General features: G+C 44.6%; 1 protein-coding gene across 3 annotated transcripts; it reads right to left on the bottom strand.

Annotated features, from left to right (window-relative positions):
• Positions 1–4,517: 4,517 nt before the first annotated feature.
• Positions 4,518–18,930, bottom strand: ACP1 (acid phosphatase 1). 3 transcript variants are annotated; one of them, XM_082851249.1, is made up of 6 exons: positions 18,859–18,930; positions 14,487–14,560; positions 14,286–14,399; positions 7,758–7,819; positions 5,693–5,798; positions 4,518–5,534 (listed from the first exon to the last, which is right to left on the bottom strand). In XM_082851249.1, the coding sequence occupies exons 1-6, from the start codon at positions 18,899–18,901 to the stop codon at positions 5,457–5,459; spliced, it is 477 nt and encodes a 158-aa protein (XP_082707375.1). In that variant the 5' UTR covers positions 18,902–18,930; the 3' UTR covers positions 4,518–5,456. The 3 variants fall into 3 exon arrangements, with proteins under 3 accessions (XP_082707375.1, XP_082707376.1, XP_082707377.1); XM_082851250.1 differs by lacking the exon at positions 14,286–14,399 and adding an exon at positions 14,125–14,238; XM_082851251.1 differs by lacking the exons at positions 4,518–5,534; positions 5,693–5,798 and having other exon boundaries at positions 7,757–7,819; positions 14,125–14,399.
• Positions 18,931–19,215: the final 285 nt, after the last annotated feature.

Below are 19,215 nucleotides of genomic sequence, written 5' to 3'. Positions count from 1 at the left end.
TAGAGACAGTCATTCTTTGGGTAAAGTAGCCTTACTCTGAGTAAGGCTGACAGAACACTTAAAATAGCTCTAGGTACTGGTCAGCAGTAAACACACAGCACCCCAGGCAGCCACTGAGACCTGGTCGCAGGAGGACACGCTGGCCGAGCTCTCATTAACCTGCACACAGCCCACTGGCTACTGACTTCAGCGCGTGACATGGTGTGTATCTGCCCACCCACTTCTAGGCTTTCATTCAAACATTCATAAATGAGTATATGACTAACCATATCCATGCGAATTTTAGCGACATATCTGGCAAATGTTTGCATTGAATTCTGTCATTATACCAATACACTTAAAAAGAACAGCTAAGAATAGGTATCCTCTTCAAATGTTTCTATCAAAGTTATCTTTTAAAAGCCTCTGATGGTAAAAATATAAACACACATTGAGTTTACGAGCTAAACTTTTTACCTTGGCCTCTTGAGGGCTGACATGTAACACATAACGCTGTCAGCAAGAGTCAAGGGATGGGCTGAAAGGTTTTATTTTCCTGAGACAAATGCCATCGATTTCAGCCCCAAACTGTAACTTCACAACTGGACACTAGCTGTGTGTATTGTGTGCTAGGCACAGCCAGATGCTGGGTCTACCTTGCAGTCAGATGGCTGTCCCTTCGCCTCCTGTAAGTGGAGGAGGGGTGCTCACCGTGGCGAAGGCTGCGCTGAACAACATCTGCACAGATGCTCGGGGTCAGCCGGGCTGTGGGTGCTGCCCTGAGCTGCGTCCTTAGCGCTGCTTCTTCCCATCAGAAGTCCCACTAGCAAATGGGGGTTCAGTGAAACAAGTGGTTAGTGGAGGGTATCATCCCACATTTTCCCCAAGCTCACTGAAACTTGTATAACACTTTCTATGTGGGGGAAGTGAAAGCACAGTTTTTAATGCCAAAGCTGAGAAATTCCTCCACCTTCACTTCTCATCTGAATGCTGTCCAGTTTCTCTTCCACTGCCCACATGGCAAACAGAAAACTTCTTATTTTTAAAGCAATGAATGGATTCTTGTAAGTCTCCCAAAGTACCTGCCTGGGGAGATGAGAATGCTGTTTTCATTAAGCATTTCTTTATAGTTAAAGCATCACTATTTCCAAAGATGAACCAGGCACATCCTTGGAAAACCACCGCCATCTACTCACAAGTGGGGAGACCAGATGCCCAGCGTCCACATCCACCGAAGAACCGCTCAGGCCACAGGCTTCCTGTCTCTGTGCCTGCGAGCTAACCCCCTGCTTCCCCACAGCGGTTCCCCAAAGACTGTTCTCCTGCAGAGACAGCTCCCCGGAGCGAAAAGTCGAGAGTAATGGTACCCAGGAGCCTACGCTTCCGTGGAACTGCGCCCGAGCGTGGACCTACCTCTGCACCGTCTCAGGACGGGCACACCAGGGCTTTCCCAACACAACACGGAGACCCACGTCGCACTGGTCACCGCCGTCGGTAACCGTGTTCACTTTGGTCAAGAAGTGGGTAGTTTAAAATACAGATACTTCTGCTAAAATAATTTTATAACATTTAAAAAGATTAATTTCTTCCAACGCCAGAAGTTCTAAACCGCAGTAGCAAAGGCTTAACTGGCTGGTGACGACGCAGACAGTCAAGGGTTTCTGTGTACCCTGACGTCCTGGAGGGCAGAGCACACATCCTGCGTTAGCAGCAGGTTTTCCTTAAGTGGCGTAAGCTGCGTCCACATACGTTTCTTCCGCCGTCCTGACACATAAAGATGTCACGACAAAGCTGCAGGGTAAGACTCCTCTTCCTACTCCAGACCAGAGCCGCAACTTCTTAAAGGCTAAGTCTGAAAGAAGTGGGTCTTTAGAGGGGTCCGAGCACAGGGACCCTCCACACTTGCGGCCTCAGAGCAGAGCCCGGGCCCTTTGCTCCTTCCTGCTGAAACTCATGACCTGATCTCGAGCCAAAGAGAAGCTGTAGCTTCGCAGCCATCCTCCCACACAGCAGGAGAGCCTCCCAAACACACCCCCTCACTACCTGGACTTGGCGCTCCAGTAAGTTACAAGCCTGAGCCCTGGGATATTTCCAGAGAAGCGGAGTTTTGAGTAACAAGTATCCAGCTTGCTCTACAAAATGCAGCCTATTCTGAGCAACCCAGGATCGCCCCACATCAGCGTGGACTGAACTACCGAGGACTTGGCGGCAGACGCATCAACACTGAGCACTGTTCTTCAGACCCTAGCAAGCATCTCTCTTCGTTTGTGATGATTTCCATCCCTTTAGCGCAGCAGGCCCGTGAGCACTGAGTTACTTTCCAGAATAAAATAGACACACATTTTGGCACACAGGGAAACATGCAGACTGCAATTCCTCACATCTATGCACACATTATGTTACACGTAATTGAATGTATAGGTCTTCCAGAATCAATAAGCAACTGTGAGTCATTCTCTGAACCCAAACGTGTTTGTTTCGCAGCGAGCAGAGCGCCGCGGACGAGCAGCGGCCCGGGACCGTGAGAAGTGCCTTGGAGACCAGCAGGGCAGATCCCACTGCCTTCTGGACACGCCCCATGAACAGAGATTTATTTTTGCAGACAGCCTCTCCCATAATTCCTTTACCTTGAGTTTTGTATGTTGACACCGTCTGTGGGCACAGAGTCAGTAAATGGGTGTGCCCAACAGTAATGCTTGCCACCGGTCATTTTAGACAACAGGAGAGTGCTCCACGTTTGATGTGTCATGCTGTGAAACGGCAGAGAGAGATCTCCTTTTCCTGATTAGGTGACGTCACAAATATTTCTTGAGAAGCATAAGCAGAATCAGCAGAATCTAAAACTATATTTTCATATAGCATATGGTATTATTTAATATTTTATTACTTTTACAATTAAATGCCCAGAGTATCATTTGGAATTGCATGAAAAATTTAAAAAATATAAATAAATAAAAAGAGACAGAAAAGAACTTCAGTTGTGGAGACATTGGAGTGTAAATCTGTGTACATGCTCAGGCTAATTTCATTTGTCCTTTGTATAATAAATGTAAAATAGTATCTAGATACTGTGCAATATGTAGATACTGTAAATAAAACGCAAGTAATAAATGAAGTGTTTGTTATAATGAAGTCTTCAAAGTGACTCTTTACTCCTGAACAAGTTCATCATTGGGAATTCATGATTTACAAATCTTTTGAAAAGATTGAAATACTGGCAGGATATCACAGAATATAAAAGGCATAAATAAATAAAACGAGAAAGCTATGAATTCTTGTAAGGGACATTAGCATTTTTTAAAGAGAGTGGCACTATATACTGGCGACATATTTCTTAACGTACGTGATTTGGTAGCGAATATTTCAAATAAGGTTGCATCCGTATTTCCTGTATGACTTTGTAATGGAAACACTAAACTCCGTATTTCCTGTGTGATTTGTAATGGAAACGCTAAACTAAGAGGGACCTTAAGACTTCCAAAAAGCTCCAGATTTTTACAGGTAGATATATTTTGAACAAATCTGACTGGATCTAATTTTTCAGACAAGTGAATGCAGCAACGAGGTTTCCTGTTCACATGAGCCCTAGTCTGGATACAGCCTAAGGACAAAGTCAATTAGGAACCCTAGGATTTGTCTGAGGGTCTGTGTTTAAGACATGTGTGTAAATGTTAAAGAAAACAAACTAGAGAGATTTATTCATCAACATAAAGGAACAGAAAAGAGTAAGAAATTTCCTTACTTTGAGAGTATTAAGCAATTACTGAACGATTAGGGCACTAGGGTGTAATTTTTGAAGTGCTTTACTTTCCTGTTTCCTAGTTGCAGGTCGACTTTTTCCCTCAATTCTTTACCTTTTAAAGCTACCATTATCAAATTCTCAATCCTCCCACGTTTCAGGATAAGCCCTCATGGAGCGATCCCGCAGGCCACCACACACACGCCTGGCCAGCCTTCTTGCCGCCGCCTCCCCGGTGTCCCTGAGTCTGCCGCCCCCGGTGGCCTGGTGGGAAAGACACCTTGCTCATCCCTCAGGCCCGAGTAAGCTCAGGACTGAAGGTCCCCCATCTGAGGCCCCTGTGATACTGAGGACCAGAAGCCGTTCCTCTGAACTCTCCCTGCTTCTGAGCGACCGTCACTCAGACGGATCTGTGACCTAGAGTCCTCCCGGGACTTCAGGTCATCAACGATGAACTGGGGTGAAGACCGAGAGGAGAAAAGTTGTCCCTCATCTAGCCATCCACAGGGGTCTGCCTTGGGGTGCTGGCCCCAAGGAGAACCCACACTCCACTGAGGATGGGGCGCAGGCAAGGCCGCTGTGGCTGCAGGGCTGCCAGCTTCTCCCATGAACAGATTACTTGAGTGGAAGCAACGTGCTTACTTAGGCACTTACGCTGCTTAGGGTGCTGCCCGGGACGGGGCAGACAGGCACACATCACACATCATCCAAAAGGGACAGTGGAGGCAATGCTTTCTGATTCTTCCCCACCTGTCAGTAGAAAAACAGGCAGACACCAGACTTGTACTTAGCTGTAGTTTTGTAATTTCCCCAGTTTATTTGAAAACAATCTTTTCTGACATATATTCATATGAATTTTAGATCAGTTATCTCCAAGTGCACAGAAATTACCTATATTTGCCTATAAACTAAGCACTGATAAAAGAATACTTAACATATCAATATTTAAGCATTCCAACATAAAAGGACTTTTTTCCCACTTATTATTTTTTCCCACCTAAGCTGACCTATATTTGACATTCAGGTTAATCACATGCAGGTAAAGCAGACGTGGTCCCCACACTGACCCTAAGGTAAACCAGCACACAAGTGTCCTTCTTCCCGGACATAATTACATTTCCAGAGGCAAAGTGGTTCAAACAGGAACACATAAGGTGACTTCCTTATGAAATCAACTAGACAGACACAAACTAAGGAGTGAAGGTGCTGAAGACGAGTCATGCAAATCTTCCTCCTTCCTGTCCTGTCAATGCACAAGTGTGCACTGTGCCTGTGTGTGAACACTTCTCGCCAACATCACTGGACACCAGGCCCTGGCATCAAGAGGGAGTGCAGGGCAGGGGCCCTGTCCACACAGAGGGAAGAGGTAGTGCAGATTCCTGGAAGTGCCGATGGCTCAGATGCTGCCGAGCCTTACAGTGATGCTTTACTTCATTGTGTTCTATTTTGCTGCTCTGCGATTTTCTTTGTTCCACTATTTTTGTAACTGGGGCAAAGTGGGAGGTTCAACTAGTCTAAGAACACTTACCCCATAAACTGGCTGAATCAAAATTTTTTATTTATTCGTCCACCAAACGCAACAACTGGTTTCCATCTACAATTATTTTTAAGGTAAGAAACAGTGAGTCAACTGAGAAAAGGGCTGTGGCCTTGGCTAGGGAATGGCGACACTGTGACACCTGACTGAGAATGCGGGCCTGTGGGAACGAGCCAGGGCCGCAGCAGGGCTGGACCCAGGTCAGCGAACCTTCTCCAGGAAGGCTCTGCAGCACCGCACACACTGCTGGTAGACGGTCTCAAAGTCAGCTTCATTACCCTAAAAAGACAGGGAAAAGGAAGAGTAACGAAGCCTGCGTAAGGAAAAGGCCCTTCAGGAGTCTGCCTCCGACTCCCAAAGTGAGGGCACACAGACAGGCTGGTGTTTACGTTATCCCTACCCGTGAACCGCAGGATGGAAGTGAGAACCATACTTACATAATAAGGGTCTTCAATGATGAGCTTTTTCTGTGGATCGTAGCTCCCAAGTAGTTCAATTCTCGCTCTGCAGTTTTTAACTTGATTACTTTTCCTATTCAAATCTCTGTAAAATTGAAACATGAACTCAGTTTTCTGATCTATGGTTTCAAGTTAAACTGGGACGTCTGCTAGGGTTTTATGAAGCACCTATATCAAAATCCAGCAAAAGTGACCTGCTTTAGAGAGGAAATCAAACACTCGGCAGCTCTGCACGGCCCTCCCTGGGGCTGCAGTCTGGGGCTCTGTGTCTCAGGCAAGGGAGCTCGCAACAGCAGGGGATTTACACGAAACGTACAGCTTCGAGCCAGACAATAATCAGCGTTCTCCTGACAAGGTGACAGAGTGGAACGCAAAACGCCATGCGAACCAAGTCCCGGAGGGCGGGAGGCTCCACGCTAAGGTGTCCTGACGGCGGTCCTTGCACCCACCCCACGCGCCCATCTTCCACCTCAGCTTTCTCACTGAGCTTCGTGTGGACTGTTCCTGCATTTGGTTACCAAATCTCTATGGGGGACAACAGAGTCTAACGGGAAACCCGCGAGGCCTCAGAGCACAGACGCTCCCCAGGAGGGCACCGAGGCTGAAACGTGAAGGGCAGGTGGGAGCAGGGGTGGCTCGGGCTGCACCACCAAGTGCCAACCACGTCTGGACATTTCATTAGTAGACAGGGTGCCACACAGAGTTCTCTAACAAGACACTGTTGATGATACTGATGAGCTATTCTGTAACTGAGAAAAATGTGGACAAAAAAAAGCAAAACTAACAAGTGAAAAACAAAAATAGAAAATCTATGTATTTTCACGCAGTTCGTGATTAATGAAAACCTAGGTAGGCCTGTTGCATCCGTACCTGTCCACCCTACACCAGTGACTAAAGGAAACACACGCAACATTTCCGGGTTAGCAGGGAAGCAAGGCAGTGTGGTCCTGCGCTCACACCGCGGGCTCGTCTCTGTCCTTTCGGTGAGGGCAGACACCAAGGGCCCTGCAGGCGGACTGCTGGGGCATCTCACTCAGCAAGACCTACTGTGTGACAGGCAGCACGGTGCCCGTCTTGCAACTGGTGCATGGTCTGCTCATACATTCCCTTTGGTCACTTAGCCCGAGTCTGCCTCTGTATTTGTAAAATACATCGTATTCATTTATCTTTGCATGGTCACATTGTATCATATTGTTTGTTAGGTTTAATTTGAATACACGAAGCCCATAATACATGTAAGCCCACCTCAGACTTCAGGAGGAGAGGCCCAGGAAAACACTCTCATCATTGGTTACCAGTGCCTGGCTGAAGAAATGCCACACCAAGCTCCTTGTTGCCCAGATCCATGTCCCCTGAGGTCAAACGCACAAGTGAGGCGATAGGGCACGGTGGTGAGTGTGACTCATGCCTCACAGAGCCTAGGCTAAAATTCCAACACACCCACCACTGAATCTGTGAACTTGGGCAAGTAACGTAACCTCTCTGTGCCTCGAATTCCTCTCTGATAAGACGGAGCAACAGTGCAAACCTTCAGAGGAAGCGCTTTGGCGTGCACAGCACACGATACGCACCAGTCTTAGCCATTTTTACCTAATACCTTAATCTGACAGTTTTTGTTTTTTAAATTGATTAAGGCAATCAACAATTTAAATGAACTAAAACGTCTTCTTTTTTGTTAGTCTTTTTTTGGGGGTTGCTGTGAGGCAGCTGTAAGGGGGAATAAGATGAGAAACACAATACAACACCATGCTGGCCGTGAATCATTACAGCAATAACAAACTCATTCTCCTGCAAAACAAAGCATCACCTTATATATCAGACTTTTCCTTATCAAAGGGTGTGTCTAAGTGTAAACAGATCTATGAGACTGCAATTCTAAATTATTCCCTGGATTTCTTACTATTCTAAATAAGTACTTCCACATGTTGTGACCATCATTATATATTACAAGTTTAAGGTACTAGAAAAGTCATTTTGGACAACAAACTGCCTAGCCTATTACTGAACCGAGTTGAAGAGAAATACCCTTTAAAAATACGATTACCTCAGGTTGCTTTCATCCATACATAGTATATAATCAAAAGTGGCAAAGTCTTCTTTGGTAACCTAAAAGTAAATGAGAAGTGAAAACATAATGTTTACGTTTAGACCAATCAAACCTAGAGGATCCAAAACAGAACCTTAAAAAAAAAAAAAGGCTATACTTGAATCTGCTACTCACTTATTAAGTTATAAATCAATTAAGGTACTTTAAACAGTTAACCTGATTTCCTAAAATTGTATTGCAAATAAATTTTATTTTATACAGTTCCCTAATCATAAATAGTATAATATGTGGATGCAAAGTTTATACTTCATCTTCGACTTCTTAGAAACAAAGTATAATTCAGTTAACTTAGTAAAATGTTCCATGTCTGAGCCCTACTTTTCATTCTACAAGTGCTCATCCTCAGCCCCAGTGACACGGATCAACTGCAGCACTGGCGGCTGTCCTCGTGGGGCTTCCCTCCTACGCAGGGTGGGCAGCTCTCAGGAGTGACAATGCCTCACAGAAAAATAAAGCAGAGAAGAGGGCAGAGAGGAAGACAACATTTGAGGTAGAGGGTGGTCAGGCTCACGAGAAAGAAACACATGAGGAACTGAATCTCTGGATCTTCTCTATTCTGACTAAATATCCGTAATTTGGACATGACACAGAAGAGAGCGCCACTCAGCACTGTTACTAATTCTCACCCGAACTGTGCACTGTTTTCTGACATGATTCATAAACATGAGCTCACTAAAATATAAACAAAAACTCTCTTATGATTTTTATTAGTATAAGTAATAACAGAATAAGAAAGGAACAACTATATTCAATCTTAATAACCTATAAGGGAAAAGAATCGGAAAAAGAATATATATATATATATATAACTGAATCACTCTGCTGTACACCTGAAACTAACACAGCATTGTAAATTAACTATACTTCAATTAAAAAAATGGTAGGCAGGTGGGAAGGAAGGAAGGGAAACATGCCGTAATCAAGGATGGAAATAATTTCTAAGAATGCTTTCAATACTCATCTTCATCACTAAAAAAATCCTCTAAAATATAGTGGCACAATGAAACTACAAAGATTTTGAATACCTGGTTAAACAGAGTAGTGACACTCTACTATAATCAGTGCTGCAGAAGAACCATAAATATACTCACTATTCTGTTAAAAATAATAAATTTTGGCTCTTAGTATGCACTTGCATTAATTTTTAGTGTAGCACATTAATAAAGTACTGGGACCAAATTTTGCTAACATTCCCAAGGTACTAGCTTATTTTAAAATCTATTAGAACAAATATTACAAGTTATTTCCCCAAATTAGTTGTCTGAGAAATGTCCTGAGATTAAATATTAAACATTGTTTTTACTTTTGGAATGACTGCAATTGCAGATCCTAAGAGAGACTTAGTAACGGACAGCTACATGTAGCTACATGATGTTTAGATGTTAAAATGACTGTGGAAGAGGAACGGCTATAATTAACATCTTATAAAGAATGCATGGTAAAGGATTTCCGCTTGCAGCTATAAATGAAATAGCTTGTGGCAAAACAACCCTATTGCCAGAAAAAAAGTAGAAAACGCCCATCAAAACTAAACACTTCTGCACAATCATTAACGTGCTCCCATGACAGCCAGGCTCAGAAAGGCCAAAATCCCAACTGCGTGCACAGGACCAGGTATGCAAATTGGCGGGCCCTCTGCTGCTACAGATAAGCCTGGCTACCTGCGAGGGCTGACCGGCCACAAAGGGCAGCTGGCGTCTTGCCCCCGCCCTCAAGAGGACTTGCTGATCCTGGGCCCTGGCTAGAGCTCGGAAGAGAGATCTCAAACTTCCTGGATGCAGAAATTTTTAACTCTTAAAATTATTTAGGCCTTCCATCTAAACAACTTGTTACTTAGGGTTTTAGCTATTGTACCAATATTCACCAAAGCTATTAAAAGTGAAATTTTTATAACACTTATTATTCACTTAAAAATAATAAAAATTCATTACCTGTTATTATAACATTTTTATAAATGAAAAACAGCTCTATTTTCCACACTGAAACTTAGGGAGGAGAGTGGCACTGTTTTACATTTTTGCAAATCTCTTTAATGTCTGCTTACTCAAGGCAGACGGTTCTCCTCTGTGCTTCTGCATTTGATCTGCTGAAATATGCAAAACCAGCCTCACACAAGTGCGTAGCTTAAAAGCAGTATTTTAACAGCCATTGTATAACTGTGGATATTCTCTGATGCAACACCAAAGCTCATTAGCAGTGGTTTCTTACAGGTTATTTGCAATGCAGAACATGAAAACATACGAGCAAACTTTTCCTACTCTGTCCAAGCTCACTGGTTATGGTTAGTCTGAGCCTTTGAATGGATCCCTGACTCACACATTTTGACCTCACGGGCCTAGGGGTCCCTGGAACCCACTCTGGGGACTGTGCTTTAGACTCTCACAGGAGGGGCTGTTAGCAACGTCTGAGGACATCGTGATTGTCACGATGGGGGATGCAAGGGGTGCTCAGCATCGTGTGGGTCAAACCACCCGGCCTCCCAGGTCACGAGAAGCCTGGGCAGAAGGCCGCTGATGGAAGGCAGGAGCACCAAAGGGCCAGTGGGCAACCTCACCGGATGGAGATGCCGGAGGTGAAGCAGACACCACACGTCTTCTCCTCAGAGCATCTGCCAAGTTCCTAAACTATTCAGAGGAAGAAGCCAAGAGAACAAGTGGAAGGCCGCACGCAGCAGACTCAGTGGGGAGGGAAGAACTACTTCAGAAGCTGCTAAACAGGAACAGCCCTGTGTGCTGAACGCCTCCCCTGCAGGGGGGCTCCTGGAAGTTCACCGGAGAGGGGCCCGTCCAGCACAGCCCGAGCCCCGCGAGGCAGGCCCAGAAACCAGTCAGCTCCAAACCAATCCCTGCCCCACCAAAGCGGAGCCACCTGGGGGCGAAGGTCCTTCACCCAAAGCTTCTACATTGTCTATACATCATGCTCCGCATTTAATCCAAACTAGCAAGCATGCCGAGCAACACAACAAAGAGGAAAAGAAAGAAAGCAGACTCACAGATGACCCAGGTACCAGGCTTTGTGTAAAATAACTGTGATCGGAGTTGTTCACGAAAATATAGGGCAAGATGCAGAATTTCACCAGAGAGCTGGAGTCACTTTAAAAGACCAAATAAAACTTAAAGAATTAAACTTAAAGAATTAAATAAGAAATAAACTTAATAACTAAATAAGATAATAATAATAATAAACTAAATAATAAACTAAATAAGAAATAAACTTAAAGAATTAAATAAAGTAACAGACACCAAATATTCAATAAATAGAGGCTTATGGACTGTCTGAAAACAGAAAGATTTGTACATCACAAAACAGGTGAGGAGGAAAATCTCAGACTGAAAAACAGAGTGAAAAAAAGGATGAAGAAAGTAGAAAAAGCACAAGAAATTTATGTTCAAAATACATGTAGGCTGAATCTCAGAAGAATGAGGGGAAGAAAAGTAGGCAAAGATAACAGCCCAGAATCTCCCAGCACTGATGAAAACCACCAAGACACAAATTCAGGAAGTGAATCTGACCACATAAAACTGCTGGTAACTACACACCAAAGAAAAGCTAAAGACAGCAGAAGAAAACGACAGCAACTGCAGGAAGCAACCAAAGGCCAATGGATTAGATGAATCCTTCCAAACAGTTAAGGTAGAAATACCATCATTGTTTGACAAAAGTTTTTTAACCGAAGAGAAAAGAAACATTAGCCAACTTGTTCTATGAGGCTGGTCGACCCTGACACAGCGTGTGATGCCAGGTGTGTATCCACCCAACAGAACTGCACACATACAAAAATATTCAGTGGACTCAGCCCCAAACTAGAAACAACCGAGTGTTCATCAAGAGTGGAACTGATAATAAACTGTAGCCTAACTGTAAAATGATACTGAGTCCACAAATGAGGATGACTAAGCTTTGCTATGAGCAACAATACGGAGAATCTCACAAAGGAAAAGCTGACAGAAGTATACACGCTATAGGATTCCACTGCCATAAAGCGGAAAAGGTAGCGGCATTTTGAGTGGTGACCTCTGGAGTAGAGGGAGTAGAGCTGGTCGTGCCATAAGATGCACTGAGCACCCTGACATCTGTGCATATGTCACATAAAGTTTACTGGAAAGGGAAAGAATGTATGATAAAGTAAACATCCCCACAGAACTAACCGGATGTGAGAGTTCACATACTCCAGAGAAATGATTACATGCGCTAAAAAGAAAAAAGTACCCTGAATGTATTCTGTCTATAAAACCCAGGTTTAATCGAAATATTAGAATAGTTCTCATACAAATTGTGATACTCACTAAAGAGGAAATCTGTAAACATTAGAAAATGCTAAAAAATAACAAAGATCTGACGTGATACTGACATATCCTACTAGGACTTGCACATTTTTAAAAAAATCATTGCTGAGAAAATTTTCTTAAAAGCAACAAGAGAAAGAAAAAATAGGTCATGTGGAAGTACTACTTCTAAAACTGGTAATAATTTCATAAGCAGTGACTTTCTAGCTTTGTTTTTTTAAGGCATGTGTATTTAAAATATTTCATTTGTACCCACTTTTATCATAAACTTAGTGTATGAAAAATAATCTGATCTTAAAAGCAGAAAACATGGAAGTATGATTGCTCATAATTCTGAAGGTCTACTCAAAATAAATCTACATTATTTAAAAAACAAAATAGAAACTGGCAAGGTATGTACAACCCTGAAGAGACTAGAATGGACAAATGATATAAAAAATGTTTAATCTCCAATGAAAATTCCACTTAAGAAAGGGTCCTTAAAATAGTTAATTTAAATAGTAAATTGTTAACATGCAGAGTCAACTGATGTAGCCAGAAACTAGTTCACAGATCTCAGTTATCTAAGTCAAAAATAATGTGTGCATTACTAATTTCTGAGGCATTATTAACGTATTCAAAGTGTTTCTATAGTCATTTTGTTTTGTGAATTTTCTGGCTCACACCTCAACAAATAAACCTGTAATTAAATCCAAGTTCTACCACTTGCAGCTGCATAACCTTCAATAAGTCATTTATTTTCTCTCCAGAACTGTTTCCTGACCTGCAAAATGTGTTTACCAACCACTCCTTTCCGTAATTGATAAAATTTGAGAACGACCAAAATTTAAAATACGATGTTATATGGCAAAGCAATCTGCAAAGTTTTAAATAGAGACAAAATTTAGTATAACAACGACTAAGGAATCTTTATCCAGTCTTACAAAAAGTTCTGATCCGAGCACTAATACTATAGCTCTCACGCTGCCATCCACACTTACAAACATGCAGTATAGTTGACAACTGATTTTCACAATATTTGGCTTCTCACTTTGAAGGCCTCAAAAGCTCATGTGACACTAAGCCATGACCCTTCTTGGTCTACAGAGCCTACATTTTGTCAAGATGGATACAAAAGGAAGTTAGCAGATTTTAGCGAGGTTTTTAAAAAATCCAATTGATTTGGATTTAGAACAACACGCTAGTCAGAAACGAAGCGTGTTTCTGTAGCAGCTGGTCCCCGTGGTTACAGAAGGTGCCGGCACGAGCACCCACAGCAGCTCCTAGACTGGGAGGGACTGGACGGGCCGCCTACGGACCCCAACGTCTCACCACGAATGCTGCCATGAAAACCTCAGAACCCCCCTTCCGGGGTTCCACGGGAGTCTAGAACCCTGTAGCCCAATAACGTGCCCACCAGACCAAGTGGCTATTTAAATGAGTTACAATTTAAAATGCAGCCTCCATTACACTGGCCATATCTCAAAAGTGCAAGAGCACATGCAGCTGGTGGCTTCCACCCTGCAGAGCTGATAAGGCACACCAACCTCCTCGCAGGACGTTCTGCTGGGCCACATTCCAGAACCAAAACCCAGAGGTACTACTGCTGGTGTGCAGGCTATGCGTCCATAATAATATCAGCGCTACCTGGTACTTCTAAGGCACTCCACAGCTGGCAATATGTTTCTGTACTTACAACCGAAATTTATTCTAGCAACAACCTAGTAATGGAAGCAGACTAAGTCACCGGGGCTTAAATGTTTAAAGACCTCATGCACAGAAAAAAAGGTGATGCCAGCTCAGGTCTGCCAGCTCTTAGCCAGGGCTCTCTCGACCATGCATTTTAACAAGTCAATTCCAAGACCATGCAAACCTTTCAGAACTGTGGAACCAGAATGGGTGTATTGTGGCTGGTTAGGCCGACCCTAAATAAAGAGACTCAAATAAACGCACTCATTATACATAAGTCTGGCTAAGCCTCTCACAACCGCTCAGGTTACGGGATCAACATATTAGAAATTAAACGAGGTCTCTTCTACCTGTCTTGCTTTATGGACTGTGTTAATGCCATGATTTCTCAGGCAGCTCACAGCTCTCGGATCTGGCGACCGGCCCACGTTCCAGTCAGAAACAGCGCCACTGTCAATGACCCACTGCAACACAAAACACACAAGTGCACCTTCAAGGTCAAGTACGGTACCTGCCGGGCAACGTGACTCATGGGGACACCATGCTTCTTCATGCAAGCCTGCCCTCGATAATCAGGAGGGTTTCCTAGTTCATACGTGGACGTTGCTGCACTGTCTATCCTCCACTGCAGGAGAAAAAAAGAATTTTTTTCACAATTTTCTGCCCCAAAGCCATTCAGGTTGTCCTCTTTAAGGTTGTGAACAGTACTTACAGTATCTGAAATGTTTTGATCAGTTACAAGTTTCCTGAAAACTGCTTCTGCGATGGGTGATCGACAGATGTTACCTTAAAAAAAAGGAGGGGGCAGAGTGAGCATGTGATGTGAGGGAAGCAAGGTACTCTTCTCTGAGGTGACCGTCCTGCCAGCACGTGGCAGAAACTGGGGGAACAGCTGACCCAACCCTGCTCAATGATTTCACACCAACTGTCCAAGTACTCAAAGTACAAATGACAAAGACATCCGAAATCAGAACAGTCATGATCAAAATCATCGTTTTTCAGGTTTGCTACCACTGACCCAGAAGCGAGTCGTGAAATCAACGAAGTGGGTCGCAACCAGCCTATTTTAAAATGAAATACAACAGAATAGAGTTTAAAAAATGCATTTTCAAGTATACTGCACATAATAAAGATGACTATTGTTTCATAAAATATACAAGCAAATGTATTTAGGCCTAAGAGTAGTTCCACACAGACTTCTACCGCAGGACCTGTGAGGAGGGAGCCCTTGCTTGAGTGCTGTGGACCCAAAAGTCAGCCAGCTGGGGTAGGGATGGTCCTCCAGGCTGTCCAGTCTGCCCAGAACTTACAGCAACTGCAAGTTCACAGATCCCCAGAGCCACCCTCACTTCAAACCAGCTGAACCTTACAGGTTCAATATTTCTCCAGAAGGACTGCAGAATTCAGGAAAATGCTATACTTATGATTATAGTTTTATTATCACAAAAAGATACAAAGCAGAACCAGCCAAAGTCAGAGAGCACAGCAAAGATTCTGGAAAGTTCCAAATCGGAAACTTTCTGGTCCTTGGGGACGTGTCACATTCCCGTCACCCATGTGTGACAGTACTCAGAGTACTGCCAATCCAGGACGCCTCCCAGAGCTCCAGTGCCAAGGATTTATTGGGGTTTCATAAATAAGCCCAACTGATTGAATTACTGCCCTGTGGTTGAACTCAATGTCCAGCCCCTTCCCCTGCCACGTGTGGCTCGCAGCCTCCACCCGAGTTACCTCCTCAGCATAAGCTGTGTAGGGTCATCCCTGAATCACAAAACACTCCTATCACTCCAAGGGAATTCCAAGGGGTTTGAAGGTTACCTCCCAGCAGCCAGGACAGAGGCAAGACCTCTCGTTAAATGGGGTCAAATTCCTTACTACACAGGGGAAGAAAGATAAAAGACAGAAAATCTTCCCTCAAAATATTTCTACCAGGTGCTAAGCAATGTATTTATGGGAGATACGGAATTAGCTATAATAAAAACAAGAAAACAAATGCTGATAGACAAGCAATATACTACAGGAGCACAGGAAAAGATTCTGAAAGCATAAAGAATAAGAAAGTTTCTTATGAGAAAAAAAGAACAATTAGGGCTGGTCTTTAAAGGATGAAGAGTATTTAAATACTGGTTAATTGTAGGAAAAAGGTAACCTGACACCACTATGCTCTCATCTCCCAGTGTGCTGGCTGGGACACAATTAACAGCACACATTCTTTAGACCTTTAAAACATTAAACACTTAATAATCTTGCCAAAATAAGGAGTTCCGTTCTTTTCTGGTATTACCCTTACCAATGGTATACATCTGACACTTCCCTGCACTTCAGTCTGAAACAGGTCCAAATAAACGCTTTGAAGGAATAAAACTTTTATGTTTCAGAAATGTACTGTTGTTACTGTCCTGCATACAGGCTACCAAGTGAAATGGCAAACAGCAACCTCAAATACCCCAGAACTCCATGTCTCACCCCCTCCACCGGCAAAGCTCTGGTTCAACACACAAAACTCTCTCTGAATTGTGGGTCTCCCTCCTGTGGCCCTCACCCCTTCTCAGTCCAGTCTCAACACAACAGCTGAAGGCTTCTTTTTAAAATTCCCACCTCTGCTCAAAACCCTCCAATGGCTTAACTCGCTCAGTGAGCCCAAGTCCTCACACGGCCTCACCAGATCTGTCCACCGCAGAACCTAAATGTGGGTCTGAAAACTAGGGCTCAGGACCCACCAGCTTTGTATATAGTTCTCAAAGCTAAAAATAATTTTTTTACATTTTTAAACAGTTGAAAAATACTCAGAATATCTTGAGAATATTCCATAGAATTCAAATCCCAGTGTCCATACACAATTACAGCCCAGCATAATCATTTATGTACTGGCTAGGGCTGCTTTTGCACTACACCTTTGGTATGGCCTACAGAGCACAAAATATTTGTTCTCTGGCTCTTTACGTAAAGAGTTTGCAGACTCCTGCCCCAGAACACTCACTGTATGTCAGGAAGTAACTTCTCCCCTATGCACCAAGAACAGTACTGCTTATGTATCCACTGGGAACTGAGAAAACAGCCACATTAGTTCTGAGTCCTCAGGTACAGAGGAATGTCTGACTGAGAAGGTACTAGGTCACCAGGCCCAGAACTTCAGCTTCCCAGCCATTTCTTGAACATGGCCAGCACCCTCACTTCAAAATCTTTCACCTGCCTTCCTCTGGGTCCAGAGTGCTTTTCCAAAATACCCTACACTTGCTTCCTCACCTCCGTCAAGTCTTTGCTCAAATGTCACCTTCTCGGTAAGCCCTCCCCTGAACAGCCTACTTACAGTTGCACTCTCCTTCTCTCCCCCTTTCCTGCCTTACTGTCCTAACCAAATCCTTGATTGTTGATGACGGAATGTGAGCTCTAGAGGTGCAGGGATTTTTGTCTGTTTCCCTCACCACTACATCCCTAGCACTCAGAACAGTGCCTGGTCCCGTGGCAGTTGCTTTAAAAAAAAAAAAAGTACTGAAGATAAATACTTACAAGCAGACATCTCCCATTAAGAGCCACCATAGTGCATTATGTCAGCCTAATCAACAATACTAAGTGAAATAAACAAGGCAATGGAATCCTATTAGATGCCCAACCTGAGCTGAACTGCCCTTTAAAAAACTGTGTTGAAGCTATCAGTCAGCCTTCAGTGGAGAGCTTAAAACTCAAATGATGCCTACTGTCAAAGTGAAACAAGGAGGCCTTTTACTTTTCCCCTCATAGAAATTCAATTCTGCAAATACCTAGTATGCATCATATTTTGTCCTAAAGCTGGAAATACAAAGAAAAATAAGCCACAGTTATTGCCTTCAAGAGGGCTAAATCTAGCTATAATCTCAGGAGGCTATCAAGTTAATTATAATAAAATCTGTGTGAGGAAAGGTGTCTATAAAGGGTCATGGGAACAACTACCTCTACCTAGACGATCTGGAAAAAGTAAAGAAGGGAATACTTGGGTCTGACCTTTTAGAAAGGCTTTCCAGGCAAAATGCAAAATGGGTTCCCAGAAAGAAGCACACAACGGAAGGCACACTGAGCATCTGAAGTCCTGGGGAACAGGGAGTCCCCAGGGTGTGTGGGTAGGAAACGGTAAACGGGGTAAAGTGGGAAACGCTGAGCACACTTCTGTGGCCTTCTTTAAGGGTGCACCTAAAGAGGAGTGGAAGGAAATGCAGGAAATGCAGACTCATCAGAAGGTTTTAAGTCACTGGACTATTGACCATATAGGCCGTCCTCTCTGCGGAATTAAGGCGATGGGGTGGAAGCACTGAGGTGCCCTATCAAAGGAAAAGTCCTGAAAGCTAAAGGGAAAGGGAGCTCTATTTTAAGTAAGGGAGGCTCACCGTTGAAGTCCTAAAAATGAAAATAATTCTGAGCTGGAAGTTACCTGAAGAATTAAAAATAAAATACCTTCATTTTCATGTAGAGGAATATTGGCACATGGGGCTGTTACATAGCGACCTAGGGAATCAGATCTCCCTGGTTTGGCTTTTACAACCAAGAAATCCTAAACCTTTGCCCTTCCCCTGCCTTTAGGTCAGATCCATTTGTGAGCATGGGCCGAGGCAACATGCCAGCAAACAAGTGTTGTCATGGGTTTCGGCGCATCAGGAAGCCCTTAAAGGACAGATCAGCCCAGTGGCCTCGAGTCTGTCTGATGAAGGGGAAAAAGGGATTCTAGGCAAGTGCAATGCCAGGAACCCTGGCTTGGAGTACAGGTGCTGCAGGTGAGACGGGAACCGGGCTTGGAGAAAGGACTGTACAGAAGCTAGAGGTCCAGGCTTGCATAGAGGGCTTCGGCAGGTGACAGGGGATCCGACTCGGAGACAGGACTGAACAGGAGACCCCGCTTGGAGAGAGAACCGGGCACGTCAAGGACACCCCGCCTGCAGAGCTGCCCAGGCAACGGCGCCGACCCATGCCACCCTCGGGTCTCCCCTCTCCGGCCTCCTCCGCATCACCGTTCCTGGTCCAGCGGCGCGGTCCAGCGGCGCAGCCCAGAGCGCACGAAGCCCTTCCCAGCCCTCCAGGAAAGTCAAAGTGGGGCTAGATCAGCGCTGTCTCACCCAGACACACGAACAGCACTGACTTGGTCGCCTGCTCGGCCATCTTCCCGCGCTCAGAGAGGCGCCCACTAATCACGTAGGCACGTTTCTGGCGCGGCGCATGCGCGCCCGCGTAGTCCTGCCCCGGCCCCACCCGGAGCGAGAGTGCAGTCTCGCGCTTGCGCAGTCTGGCCCCAGAGCCTCCCGCGGGAGGCGGCGCCGAGAGCCACCCCGAGGGCGGGGGCAGGGGCGCGGGGAGGGGAGGGATGGGGCGGGACCAAGAGCCACCTGGAAGGGGAGGGGCCCAATGGGGGAGAGCTGGCGTCACGCGCCTCTGCTGAGTGACCACCCGAGGGCAGGAGAGGGCGTAGCCCCGAG

This window comes from Leucopleurus acutus (assembly GCF_964270905.1).
Source record: "Leucopleurus acutus genome assembly, chromosome: 12".
NCBI lineage: Eukaryota > Metazoa > Chordata > Mammalia > Artiodactyla > Delphinidae > Leucopleurus > Leucopleurus acutus.
This window is presented reverse-complemented; position numbering and strand designations above follow the sequence as displayed.